Raw genomic sequence first — 14161 nt, 5'->3', positions numbered from 1 at the left:
CTAACCTCTTCCCACTCTTGTGTCTCCTTCCACACCGTGCATTTCAACTAGGGTAGAAAAGTGAATGGATTTAATACTACCGAGGCTTGTGAGATTGTGAGAAGGGTTGTGTTGGGAAAACTGCCCTGAGTTGCACTCCTCTGGGTGGGGAAGTTCTCAGATTACAGTCTGCTTTTGGCCTGGAGCACTGTGGGCTGAAGTGACCCTCATGGTTGGAGACCAAAATGACTCTCCTTTCCTCAGAATGACTCTCTGTTCCCCAGTCTTACCTATTTCTGTAAAATAATCTATGAATAGTGTATTTGGAGGGAGAAATTAAATGGCTCTTTCCTTTTAACCCTGATGCCTTAGGTATTTAAGCCCAGGTTGAACCTTGATTTCTGCACATTAGCTCTGTTAGTTCCCTGGGGACCGGCCCTAGGTTTCAGTTCTGTCTCAGACCCAACACCCTGCTCAGGCGTGATGGAGAGCTGACATTCACAAAGAGCAAAATCAGCTGATCCCAGGAGGTCAACCGTATGCCAGTGCTAAGAGCTCTGCATGTGTTGTCTCATTTAAAGCTTCCAACCACCTTATGAAGCAGGATGGTACTTCATAATAATAGAAATTATTTTTCCATTTTACAGATGAGGAAACCGAAGCTCAAGAGGTTAGAACGTGGTGTCACTCCTAGTGTGTGTACACAACTGGTGTGCTGCAGTGATTCTCAACACTATGCTGCCCTGAGCAGTGTTCAGGCTTGTTGACCCTCTGGGCTGGGAACAGTGTAGGGGGAGGCAGAAAAGAGGTGCAGAAGAAGAGACCAGACTGCTCTGACGTCACAGGAATTGTCAGTGTTTCAGAGTAGAGGAGGACATGGAGAAATGCTCTTGGAGAATGGGATGTGTCCACTTTGCACTGGATGGGAGCCTGTGGTGCACTCAGGGCGGGAAGCACAGGATGCAACGAGATGACCACACTGTCCTCCTCCTGTCTCCCCTCCCCTCCTCTCTTGCAGGAGTGAACTCCTTCATGGTTTACATGGCCTACAAGGATTGGTATCAAGTGTCCAACACGGAGGTAACAACCCACTGTGTGTGATTTGGGGTCTCTGGATGGGTTTCCTGTGGTGGCCGGTGACCTTGGCTATTGGCACGTGAGTCACTGTGGTTCGTGTGGGAGAATGCTGGGCAAGACAGCTTCTTGAAGTCCTCACTGTCCATGCTACGTTTTCAGTAAGGTAGCAGGCAGGGTGCCAGGGGCAAGGCAGACTGGGAGCTAGAATTTCCACTGGGAGCAACTTTCTCAAAAGGACAAGAGGAAGGGTCTGTCTAAATCTCCATCTACCCAACAAATTCTACGCCTCTCGGGAGTTCAGGGGAAGTATAAGTGCTCAGCCTTGCAGGATAAAGGCCTTGCTCTTTGGGCTCATCATACCAGCTTGCCTTTGACTTTCTTCCTATGAAATGCATGGAGTGTGCTTGTTTTAGACAAACCTCAACTTCTCAGAAGAAATGCAAAACATGAATTCTCATACTTCCCAGCAAGGAGATGAAGAGTGGTCTGCCCTGAGAGGCTAAGAGATAGAGATTTCAGCTTTTGAGTCAGCTTCTGGCTGGCTGCAGTGCCTTTAGGGAGTGTTAAGAAGGATTTTGTAGCACTATCTGAACTTAGTGGGAAATAATTCCATTTAAAGTGTGTGCAGGAGACAGAGTGGTGGAGTTTAATATCACTTTGTTAGATGTTCTCCCTGTCTGCCTATGAGATATGATGGGTTTTCCTTCCATAGACAGTTTCCTAGAGTTCCTAAAGTTCCTTTGGACTAGCTCTCCTCTTTGGTCTCTTTGGTGATGCATGTTTTAGTCTGTATTTCTGCCCTGGTCACTTATTTCCTTTGGTTAATCCCATTTATTTTACTATTTTATTTATTTATTTTGGCTGCACTGGGTCTTAGTTGTGGCACGTGGGATCTAGTTCCCTGACCGGGGATGGAACTCGGGTCCTCTTCACTGGGAGTGTGGAGGCTTACCCACTGGACCACCAGGGAGGTCCCGACCCCATTTATTTTAGCTCCTGCTCTAGTCATGTGCCTGTGCACGCAGTTACTAAAAGCATGGTGTCCTGTGAAGGTGACAAAGCCTCATTTCTGTTTCAGCTGTATGAGATCTTCACGTGTCTGGGAGAGCTGGGGGCCATCGCTCAGGTGCATGCTGAGAACGGGGACATCATTGCCCAGGTAACGAGGCGCGGCTCCCTGCAGTGCACGGGCTCCTTGGGCGAGCATCTACCTCCCATTTATTTTCTCATTTCTTCAGTGTTGCCAGAGCTCTCAAGCTCTAAACCCTCCTAAGCACCGTGCTAAAAACAGAATTTGGCCTCAAGGACCTCACAGTCTAGGAGGAGGAAGTATGAGGGCAAACAGACAAACAAGGGAGGAAGTATCAATCGAAGATGCTATAAAAGCATTCTGGGAACCAGGGCAGGCATCCTAGCAGAGGAGGTTCTCACATTGGGCCATTTGGTGGGAGAGCATCACTGATTCTGTTTTGAAAGTGAGTCCGACCTACATGACGCGCTCTGTCCTAAAGAAAAACTCTTAAGACAGCATTTCTCAGAAGCTGGAAATCTGATCCAGGACTGCGTAACTTCTGGCCTTAGATAATGAAGAATTCGCGTCTTGTGGGGATCAGACGTCCCACTGGTTTCCTAGAAATCATATTGAGCAACCCGAGGAAAGAGTGATGAAAGCAAGGGCCCCAAGGCCCAAACTGATCGTTTGTAAGGAAGCAGAAAGTGCTTCTCTCCCCATCTCCTGGGGTGCTTAATGGGCTTGATGTGCAGATGTGTCTTCGCCAGGATTCTGTTCATCTCAGAAGTGTTCAGGGTTGGCTTCCGCTGGGAGGAGGCGGCCAGCTAGGAGTGTCAGCTCTCTCAGTCCATTTGATAACATTAACAGCAAGAGCACTTTATTCATTCTTTTTGAGAGTGTTCCTGAGTGCTCTGTGCCAGGCACTAGGCTCTAGAAGGAGTCAGCACAGAGGCAGGCCGGCACTCTTGAGCTCTAGAGGTTGTCCAGGACGTGGCGAACATGGTCAGGAGGGGTGTGGGAGCACATTGAGAGCATGTTGAGACCCACCCTCATCTCAGCTTCTGCCACAGCTCCCACTGGACAGCACTTACTGCTGTGTACCAGGCCCTGGTCAGGGCTCTCACGCATTCCCATCCAGGTCTCACGCATTCCCATCCAGGTCTTCACCCAACCCTTTCAAGATGGCACCAGCCTCCCCCTGCTTCTATAGATGAGAACACTGAGGCTCTGAAGGGCGAGGTCACTGGCCCAGGGACCACAGCTAGTAACTGGGAGAACTTAGTCTTAGCCTCTCAGGGGGTGTGCATCCGTGGGCATCTCTACCCAGAGATGGAGAGAAGGCGCCCTCTCCACCCATCCAGCTGCAGGCTTCTGGAGAGACCAGCACCCGAGCTGTGCAGGCTGCAGCTGTCACGCTTTCAGACTCTGAGTGTTGTCTCTCCAGGGGAGGAGGTGAGCTCAGCGTGCAGTTTTCACTCCCTTATGACCAACGAGGCTAATTAGTCGGGCCCCTGACAGCCTTCTCCCACGCCCCCCTCACACCCAGATAATGAAGTCACTTTCCAAGGAGACTCCAAATGCCTTGCTCCCAGGGGAGGCATCCCAGAGGTGTTGGAGCTGTCACTTCTCTCCTCCTCATCTTCCAAGGTTTCAAGGGAGCGGCCAGATGCCCCAACCCTCCCTCCAGATTCCCTCACAGCCAGACTCCCTGCTTCTTCATGCTTGACTCTGTGGAGGCAGACGGGCTCCAACTCTCAGCCCCTTTCCAGCTTTCTCTGTGGCTTCTGAGCACAGAATAGGCTCTGGTGTTCCCTGCCCACACCCTTCCCCCACCTTGGGCAGATCTATTCTCCTCAGGAAAAGAATAAGGGCATTTTTTTTTTCCCATTGGAATGAGTTTCTCGTGTGTGTTTATTAAATTCAGCTCAAGCTGAAAGATTTTATCACCTTGTTTAAATGGAGGCAGCTGCTGTGCTCAGAGCTTCTTGCTGCACTTTAGGCAAAGTGACTCAAGAGTGAGAAAAAATATTTCCTATGGGTACCAATAAGGGACATTTTCAAAAGTTTCAACAGCGTCTTTAGCCAATCATCCAACAAATACCTACTGAATGCCTACTATGTGCCAAGCCTTGGAGAGGGAAGGTGAAAAAGACAGGGTCCCTTTCTTCGTGGAGCAACCAAAACTGTGATGTAATTATAGCAGTGATCGGAACCTCTAAGAGCCCGCACCTCCCCCACCCACATCAAGTGGCATCCATGGGCCTTTATAGGCTATTCTTAACCGTCAGGCTGTAGGGACCCCATGGTTTTGGGACTAGGTCATACCGATGTGAACAGTGCACTAGAGTCAACTGTGGAGCTTAAAGAATGATCTCTGGGATTCTCTGAGCTCCAGAGATCCTGACTGGGGAGGTCCTAGTAGAACTTGGTCAAGTGTACCATGGAAAAATTGACTTGGTGATGGGAGTGCTTGGAGACCATTCCTTGAGCAGTTTCATCCCATGCATTGTCCTAGCACTTTTGGACAAGGTAGGCGTGAGAGCGTTGTGTGAGACAGAAGATCCTTCGTTGGACACCTCATCTCTTGTGTGGCTTCACGAAGCAGTTCAGAGTCAAAACTCACCAGAGTTGGGAAGAAGAAATTGTATTCAGTCCAAGCTTTGATGGGATGGGAAGAATGAAAAGTGGAGGTGCTCTGCTGGCAGTGTCAGCTTCTGAGCTTTTGTCAAATTCTGTAGAGCTGGAAGTGGTGACCATTTTACTTCTCATGGCTGCTTATAGTAAATGCATCTTCCTTTCTCCACCTCCATAAAATATTTAAGTGAATAAAAACATAAAAAAACAAAAAGTGTTCTTTTCCAGGGAGAAGGAATCCCTTCCTTTCTAAGCATCTCATAGTTTCCGGATGAGATACAGCCTCATTCAGCTAACTCCTTCCTTCATCTCCCACATCACTAGCATGAGGTTCCTAGGAACTGGCCTCAGTGCTTGAGCATGAATGTCTGCAAAACTGCAGCTCTGCTGCTGAGAACTGGTGCCAGCTGTAATTAACCTAGCCACTTGCTTCTTCCAGAAAGCCAGCCAGGTCTGAGGAATTTAGCCATCAGTCACGAAGGCAGAGAGCTCCACAACTTAGTTAAATAGAATTTGACCAAAAGGCTAAGTCAGGTAATGCTGTATTTAGAAGCATTATTTTGTCTGGTTAAATGCTGAATCTGCTTATTGTAACCATCCACTTAAAGCATGAGAGTCTGAGGGGCTTGTTAAAATGCAGAATCCTAGATTCTACCTCGTATATTCTGATTTGGGAGACCTGGGTAGAGCAGACATCTGCACTTTTACAAAAGCAACTCAGGAGATTCTGATGCAGATGGTGGGTGGACCATCTTTAGATTCGACTATTCCAGCATCACTTTTTCAAGCCTCAGTTCAGTCGCTCAGTCGTGTCCGATTCTTTGCGACCCCATGGACTGCAGCACAGCAGGCTTCCCTCTCCATCACCAGCTCCCAGAGCTTACTCAAACTCATGTCCATTGAGTCGGTGATGCCATCCAACCATCTCATCCTCTGTCATTCCTTTCGCCTCCCGTCTTCAATCTTTGCCAGCATCAGGATCTTTTCCAATGAGTCAGTTCTTTACATCAGGTGGCCAAAGTATTAGAGTTTCAGCTTCAGCATCAGTCCTTCCAATGAATATTCAGGACTGATTTCCTTTAGGATGGACTGGTTTGATTTCTTTGTAGTCCAAGGGACTCTCAAGAGTCTTCTCCAACACCACAGTTCAAAGGCATCAATTCTTCGACACTCAGCTTTCTTTATAGTTCAACTCTCACATCCATGCATGACTCCTGGAAAAACCACAGCTTTGACTAGATGGACCTTTGTTGGCAAAGTGATGTCTCTGCTTTTTTAATATGCTGTCTAGGTTGGTCATAGCTTTTCTTCTAAGGAGCAAGCGTCTTTTAATTTCATGGCTGCAGTCACCATCTGCAGTGATTTTGGAGCCCCAAAAAATAAAGTGTGTCACTGTTTCCATTATATCCCTATCTATTTGCCATGAAGTGATAGGACCATATGCCATGATCTTGGTTTTCTGAATGTTGTGTTTTAAGCCTACTTTTTCTGTCTCCTCTTTCACTCTCATCAAGAGGCTCTTTAGTTCTTCTTCACTTCCTGCCATAAGTGTGGTGTCATCTGCATATCTGAGGTTATTGATATTTCTCCCAGCAATCTTGATTCCAGCTTGTGCTTCATCCAGCCCAGCATTTCTCATGATGTTCTCTGCATATAAGTTAAATAAGCAGGGTGACAATATACAGCCTTGATATATTCCTTTCCTCATTTGGAACCAGTCTGTTGTTCCATGTCCAGTTCTAACTGTTGCTTCCTGACCTGCATACAGATTTCTCAAGAGGCAGGTCAGGTGGTCTGGTATTCCCATCTCTTTCAGAATTTTCCACAGTTTGTTGTGATCCACACAGTCAAAGGCTTTGGCATAGTCAATAAAGCAGAAATAGATGTTTTTCTGGAACTCTCTTACTTTTTTGATGATCCAGCAGATGTTGGCAATTTCATCTCTGATTCCTCTGCCTTTTCTTAATACAGCTTGAACATCTGGAAGTTCACTGTTCACGTACTGTTGAAGCCTGGCGTGGAGAATTTTGAGCATTACTTTGCTACCCTGTGAGATAAGTGTAATTGTGCAGTAGTTTGAGCATTCTTTGGCATTGCCTTTCTTTGGGATTGGAATGAAAACTGACCTTTTCCAGTTCTGTGGCCATTGCTGAGTTTTCCAAATATGCTGGCACATTGAGTGCAGCACTTTAACAGCATCATCTTTTAGGATTTGAGATAGCTCAACTGTAATTCCATCACCTCCACTAGCTTTGTTCGTAGTGATGCTTCCTAAGGCCCACTTGACTTCTCATTCCAGGATGTCTGGTTCTAGGTGAGTGATCACACCATCATGGTTATCTGGGTCATGAAGATCTTTTTTGTATAGTTCTTCTGTGTATTCCTGCCACCTCTTCTTAATATCTTCTGCTTCTGTTAGGTCCATACCATTTCTGTCCTTTATTGTGCCCATCTTTGCATGAAATGTTCCCTTCGTATCTCTAATTTTCTTGAAGTGATCCCTAGTCTTTCCCATTCTATTGTTTTCCTCTATTTCTTTGCATTGATCCCTGAGAAAGGCTTTCTTATCTCTCCTTGCTATTCTTTGGAACTCTGCATTCAAATAGGCATATCTTTCCTTTTCTCCTTTGCCTTTCCCTCCTCTTCTTTTCACAACTGCTTGTAAGGCCTCCTCAGACAACCATTTTGACTTTTTGCATTTCTTTTCTTGGGGATGGTCTTGATCCCTGTCTCCTGTACAATGTCATGAACCTCCATCCATAGTTCTTCAGGCATTTTGTCTATCAGATCTAATCCCTTAAATCTATTTCTCACTTCTACTGTGTAATCATAAGGGATTTGATTTAGGTCATACTTGAATGGTCTAGTGGTTTTCTCTACTTTCTTCAATTTAAGTCTGAATTTGGCAATAAGGAGTTCATGATGTGAGCCACAGTCAGCTCCAGTCTTGTTTTTTTGACTGTATAGAGCTTCTCTGTCTTTGGCTACAAAGAATATAATCAATCTGATTTTGGTATTGACTGTCTGGTGATATCCATGTGTACAGTCTTCTTTTGTGTTGTTGGAAGAGGGTGTTTGCTATGACCAATGCATTCTCTTGGCAGAACTCTATTAGCCTTTGCCCTGCTTCATTCTGTACTCCAAGGCCAAATTTGTCTGTTACTCCAGGCATTTCTTGACTTCCTACTTTTGCATTCCAACCCCCTATAATGAAAAAGCCATCTTTTTTGGGTGTTAGTTCTAGAAGGTCTTGTAGGTCTTCATAGAACCGTTCAACTTCAGCTTCTTCAGCATTACTGGTCGGGGCATAGACTTGAATTACTGTGATATTGAATAGTTTGCCTTGGAAGCGAACAGAGATCATTCTGTCGTTTTTGAGATTGCATCCAGGTACTGCCTTTCAGACTCTTTTGTTGACCATGATGGCTACTCTATTTCTTCTCAGGGATTCTTGCCCACCGTAGTAGATATAATGGTCATCTAAGTTAAATTCACCCATTCCAGTCCATTTTAGTTCACTGATTCCTAAAATGTCGATGTTCACTCTTGCCATCTCTTGTTTGACCACTTCCAATTTGCCTTGATTCATGGACCTAACATTCCAGGTTCCTATGCAATATTGCTCTTTACAGCATTGGACTTTACTTCCATCACCAGTCACATTCACAACTTGGTGGTGTTATTGCTTTGGTTCCGTCTCTTTATTCTTTCTGGAGTTATTTCTCCACTGATCTCCAGTAGTATATTGGACACCTACTGATGTGGGCAGTTCATCTTTCAGTGTCCTATCTTTTTGCCATTTCATACTGTTTCAAGCCTCAGTTGAGCTCATATAAAAATTGTTCTCTCTTCTTTTCTCATTCTAGGAGCAAACTCGGATGTTGGAAATGGGGATAACTGGCCCAGAAGGCCATGTACTGAGCAGACCAGAGGAGGTAATTTTCAGGAGCTTGGGGGTGGGAGGGTTGGGAGGGGGCAGGAGAGAAGTAGGAGCAATGGAGGCTCTGTTTCTTTTTTTTTTTAGCAGCATCTTCCGGGAGACTCCTGTTATCACAGCGGCCTGGTTTATGGCCTGCTGCCCATTTTATTTTAATTTTTTAAAACTTTATTTTATATTGGAGTATAGCTGATTAACAACATTGTGGTAGTATCAGTTGGACAGCAAAGGGATTCAGCCATACATATACATGTATCCATTCTTCCCCATACTCCCCCCAATCCGTGCTGCCATGTAACATTGAGTAGAGTTCCCTGTGCTGTACTGTAGGACCTTGTTAGCCGTTTTAAATGTCCTGCTGCCCATTTTATATTGTAGTGTTTGCATCTAGCTCCCCCTCCCTCAGCACACACACATAAGGTGTGTGAACAAACTCCTTTGAAAGGTGCTGGGACTCTGTGAAGGCCAGATAGAAACTGGGACATTTCTTCCAAAGATCATGTCTGACTGACCCAACTCAAGACCCCTGAGAAAATTAGAAAGGAATGGAAGGAAAATACTTATTTCTGACCCCTGACCTCTCTAAAGAGAATATGAGTCAGAGGGCACTCCACGGTACCTCAGTAGGATTAAATTTAAATAGCGGTAAATGTTTAAATCCATTCTTGATTAATGTGAAGCTCAGAGACGTTTCCACTTCTTCTTTTATTCCATATTCTATTTTGAGTCCTGCACAATATCAGCCATATTGATAGCGGGCTGAATGGGTTTTTCATAGGCATGATATCTGTTGATTTGTATATGGTGACAAGGATATCCAGGTACACATTTCTCACATGTAAGATGTGTGCTGATTAGCATCACTGCTTAGGTGCTGAAGAGTGAATGAATGGTAACTAGTGGCTGATTGGACCTGTCTGGGCTGTCAGCAACTTCAGTGGCTGGCACAGGCCCAGAGCTGGGAGCTGGCTGCCTGTATGCCTGAGAGCACATTGGCTTTCAGAGACCAGCCTGGCACCTGGGGGGAATTCAGGCCCTCTGTGTCAGTGAAGTGAACGCTTTCCTGTTCTATCATTCCAAGCCCAGCATCCTTCAATGGGTAGGAGATGGATAAAGAAACTGTGGTACATATATACCATGGAATATTACTCAGCCATAAAAAAGAAGGAATTTGAGTCAGTTCTAGTGAGGTTGATGAATCTAGAGCCTGTTATACAAAGTGAAATAAGTCAGAAAGAGAAAGATAAATATCATATGTTAATCATATATTAATATATGGGTTCTAGAAAAATCGTATTGATGAACCTATTTGCAGGGAAGGAATGGAGATGCAAATGTAGAGAACGGACTTGTGGACATGGCAGAGGAAGGAGAGGGTAGGACAAATGGAAAAAGTAGCATCGACATATGTACACTATCATGTGTAAAACAGATAGCTGGTGAGAAGTTGGTGTATAACACTGGGAGCCCAGCCTGGCATTCTGTGATGACCTTGAGGGGTGGGATGTGGGGGTGGGAGAAGGAGGGGATATTATATAGTTACAGCTGATTCACGTTGTACAGCAGAAACCCACACATTATAAAGCAATTTTATTCCAATTAAAAAATTTTTTTAAAGACAGATAGGAGAAGGAACTGCAACCAGAAATCACAATATTCCCATTGTTCATCTCTGTTAGGATCTTTTTAAAGAAAGAAAATGTAGCACACATAGAGAAAAGTATTCCTATCATAAGGTACAATGGATTTTCCCAAACTGAACACACGTAGTTATACAACCATCATCCAGTTGGAGAAACAAAACATTATCAGCACCCTAGAAACTCCATGTTTTTAATACTATTTTTGTTGCTGGTTGAAATAATTTATAATTTTGTGATCAAGGCTTTGGTCAAAGCGTCCCTGAAAAGTCTGTCTCCTGCCTACCAGGTCCCTTCTCTGGAATACTTGCTTGTAGCCAGTGTTACACTCGTTGCATATAATAGAGATAAATGTTATCCTTTCCCTGGTCTGAGTACTGGCTATTACTGTTATGTAAAGAAGCTAGAGCTCAAGAGAGATGAAACCACTGGCCATCATGCTTGAAGGACTGGAAAATACCCAGTGTGAGCAGGCCAGGGTGATCAGCAGTTTCTGCAACTTTTCTTAAATGCTGGTCACTGTGGAGATGTGCTGGCAAGACAGATTCCTACAGCAGCAGCCAGGGGATTTCTGAGCAAAGTCTATTTTTGTTCCTTGGTTTGTTTTTCCAACCCCCCCATCCCACCCTTCCTCCCTGTTCCTGTCTCCTTTTTAGTAAAAAGCCTCTCAGCCATAGATCTCCATAACTCTGGAAGCCCTTGTGGGTGAAGTTGGAGGGTGATGTAACCTTCCAAAGATAGTCGTGTTGTCAAGGTGCTGAAAAGCCTGCAGTGCTCGGGGTGGCGGGGGTGGGTGGGGGGCGGATGAGTTCAAAAAGGCTGGGGCCGTGGTCATGGGGGAGCTGGAGTGGTCAGCATAGGCACGAAGGAGGAGGCCTAGGCATACGAGGAGCAGCTCCTCTTGAGTTCAAAGCACACCTAGAGAGCATCTTGAGTAATGCTGTTCAGAGAGTTGAAGCCAAAGCTCAGAGATAGCTCCTGTGATGTCTGGGTGCTTCAGGAAGGTGGCTGCAGTCCCTTGTGCTCCGGGCTCCAGGATCTTGATCCTGCCACGTGGAACAGAGAGCAGCCTGGAGAATGCTAGTTGGACCAGCCAAATGCTTAGAGTCTGTTTGCTAAGCCGCACCCACTGAGGGCAGTGACTGGTTTGCATTATAAAAACATTAGGCGTCTATCTGCAAGCTATTTTGATATTTTTAAAAGTGTTGGGGTGCATGGCTAACCAGAGTGTCATATTTATCCAAAAAGAAACTGTTGCCGATTGCAAGGAAAAATGCCAGCATGTCTGCTTTGGGCTGAATTGGACTAATTCAGATTTTCAGTAGTAGCACAGGCTCTCTCCCTCTGGTCAGAAGCTGTAATCAGCCATACAGCCAAATAGCCAGCCTTCAGGGAACACTTGCCTTGTTCCAGGATTGGGCTCATTGCCTTACAAGGATGAACTATTTTAGTCCTCTCAATAGCTCTGTATGTCAGTTCCTGTTATTATCCCCACTTCACAGACGAGGAAACTGAGCCTTTGGGAGGTTGTGTAACATTCCTGAGGTTACCCAGCTTCTAAGTGGCAGACTCAGGACTTGGACCCAACTCATGAGAAGGGGCCAAGCTCTAAGATCCTGCTTTGTTAATAGAACAGGGGAAGATTCTTATTTCGTACTTATTACAGTCAACTGTGTTGGTTGGCACGTTCAAAAACATGACTTCTACATTAGGGTGGGCTGGAGGAGATCAGTAGTGAAAGAAATCTTGGAGTTGAGAAGCCTGGGGATGATTAGTATAAGAAACGCCTGCAAGAACTGACCCATTGCTGACCATCCAGGAAAGGATTTAATACCTAGTAGCCTTCACTGGGGGCTTCCCAGGTGGTGCTAGTGGTAAAGAACCCATCTGCCAATGCAGGAGATGTAAGAGATGTGGGTTTGATCCCTGAGTCGGGAAGATCCCCTGGAGGAGGGCATGGCAACCCACTCCGGTATTCTTGCCTGGAGAGAATTCCTTGGACAGAGAAGCCAGGCAGGCTACAGTCCATAGGGTTGCAAAGAATTGGACATGACTGAAGCAACTTAGCGTGCACACAGGCAGTCTTCACTGGTTATTTATACATACTGCTGTTGGGGTTATGTTTTGCCCAGGGATTCTGTCCTGGGTAGATTGGGGAGCAAAGGCTTCCATTATGTGCGGCCCTTGTGATAATCACAGGAAGAGGAGAGAAGAGGCCACTGATGCAGTGCCCACTCGGGCCAGGCACTGGTCTCACCTAACAGTCCTCTGCTTACACACCCTCCACTTCCACTTCCCAGGAGAGGGGCGGGGCTCTGAGATGCCCAGTGAAGGGACAGAGTTGGAAGCCACAGATCTGAGGTTTGGATCCAGAGTGTGGAGCTCCAGGTCCCCAAGGCTTGTAACCTCCGTGCGGCACTGCATTGTCAGTCTGTGGAGGCTGGGGGTGGTGCTTGGAGATGGTCCTGCTCCCCTTGACTCCCAGGGATTGTTTCTTGCAGCTGGAAGCTGAGGCTGTGTTCCGCGCCATCACCATCGCTAGCCAAACCAACTGTCCTCTCTACGTCACGAAGGTCATGAGCAAGAGTGCGGCCGACCTCATCTCGCAAGCCAGGAAAAAAGGTGATCTGGGCTCCAGAGATCTCAGAGCCCCTAAAGAGCCGTGTGGCTCCTTCCCCCCAGCTGTCCTGTATCAGCGGTGCCTATTTGGCTCATTGCCCTGCTCTCTGGGAAGCCCCTCATCCTTGTTAGTCTGTTGGATCCTTTCTGCATCCTGTGTGGATGGCAGGATCTCAGGGTTTCTTCTACTTGACAGATGAGTAAACTGAGGCTCAGGAAGGGTAAGTGGTCTACCCGAGATGATACAGCTTGAATCTGTTCTTTGGAGAGTTGGTACATCTTTTTTCTCCTTGTGATCTTTCACTGTCAGTTCATATTATTTGAACTTTATAAATGGACATATTAGTCAGGATTATATTGAGTGCAGCAGCCAGAATCCCAGCCAAACGGACTTAAACAATTATTGGCTGAAGGTGTTTTAGGCATGGCTGGTTCAAGGGATTTAAACAATACCCTTATGGCTCTGTCACTCTTACTCCTTTCTGGACTCTGCTTTCTTCTCTTTTGGCTTTATCTTCCGTATGAACAGTGACAAGGATTAATGCTAAAAGCTGCTGTTGTCCTCCACAGTTGGTGGGGGCATGATGAAGGACTGGAGAATGTCTTTTCCAACAGCTCAAGCAAAAGTCCCCAGGAAGACTGCCATTGCCTTGGCTTGGGGTGTGGGTTCATCTCTGAACCGGTATCTGCTCCAGAGATGGTGTAATTGGCCAGGTTTGACGGTAGGGAGTGCAGGGGGTCCCACCCTCTGAGCCACGCAGGTCAGCGCCGGTTATTTCAGAGCAGGTGTTGAATGGGTCTCCATACGATATCCAGCTACAGTATGGCTGTCATGACCCCAGGCTCTGTCCTCAAGACCTTCTGATGTCTGCCTCCTTCCTCCATGGCTGTTAACTTAGCTTCCTGTGCTCACCTTGTGCCAGGCTCAAGTTTATCCTCATTTCAAAGCTTGCTTTCTAGTTCTCTGTTGTTGTCCTCAATGGCACCTTAATGGGCCCACTAGTGAAGAGAGTGGATTGAGACCTAGGGGCCATAGGGGTTTGTGTTTAGTTGGGAGGGAGGGTTTCCTAGGCCCGGCTATACAATCATGCCCGCCGTGTGCCCGTCGGGAGACCCATGATGAGTGACTCATTTCCCAAACTCAGAACTGGTTTGTGAAACTCCACAGGTGAGTGTCTGAGGAGGATAAAAATAGTCCCAGCTGACTGATGGCCGTGTGTGTGGCTGCCCGGCCTTCCAGCAGAGGAGACCCTTTTCTTCTGG

At 46.3% G+C, this 14161-nt stretch overlaps 1 protein-coding gene across 15 annotated transcripts in view; it reads left to right on the top strand.

Moving 5' to 3' along the window:
• Positions 1–14161, top strand: part of DPYSL3 (dihydropyrimidinase like 3) — a 222413-nt gene that overhangs the window by 192772 nt on the left and 15480 nt on the right. For all 15 annotated transcript variants that reach the window (XM_081495646.1, XM_081495648.1, XM_081495650.1 and 12 more), the window contains 4 exons: positions 998–1059; positions 2135–2215; positions 8569–8637; positions 12781–12901. In XM_081495646.1, coding sequence (XP_081351772.1) covers positions 998–1059; positions 2135–2215; positions 8569–8637; positions 12781–12901 — 333 coding nt within the window. The remainder of the gene's footprint in view (positions 1–997; positions 1060–2134; positions 2216–8568; positions 8638–12780; positions 12902–14161) is intronic.

The sequence above is a fragment of the Giraffa tippelskirchi genome, chromosome 6 (assembly GCF_054371585.1).
Source record: "Giraffa tippelskirchi isolate mGirTip1 chromosome 6, T2T-mGirTip1v1.2.pri, whole genome shotgun sequence".
Lineage (NCBI taxonomy): Eukaryota > Metazoa > Chordata > Mammalia > Artiodactyla > Giraffidae > Giraffa > Giraffa tippelskirchi.
Note: the sequence above shows the minus strand (reverse complement) of the source record. Positions and strands in the feature narration are given on the sequence as shown.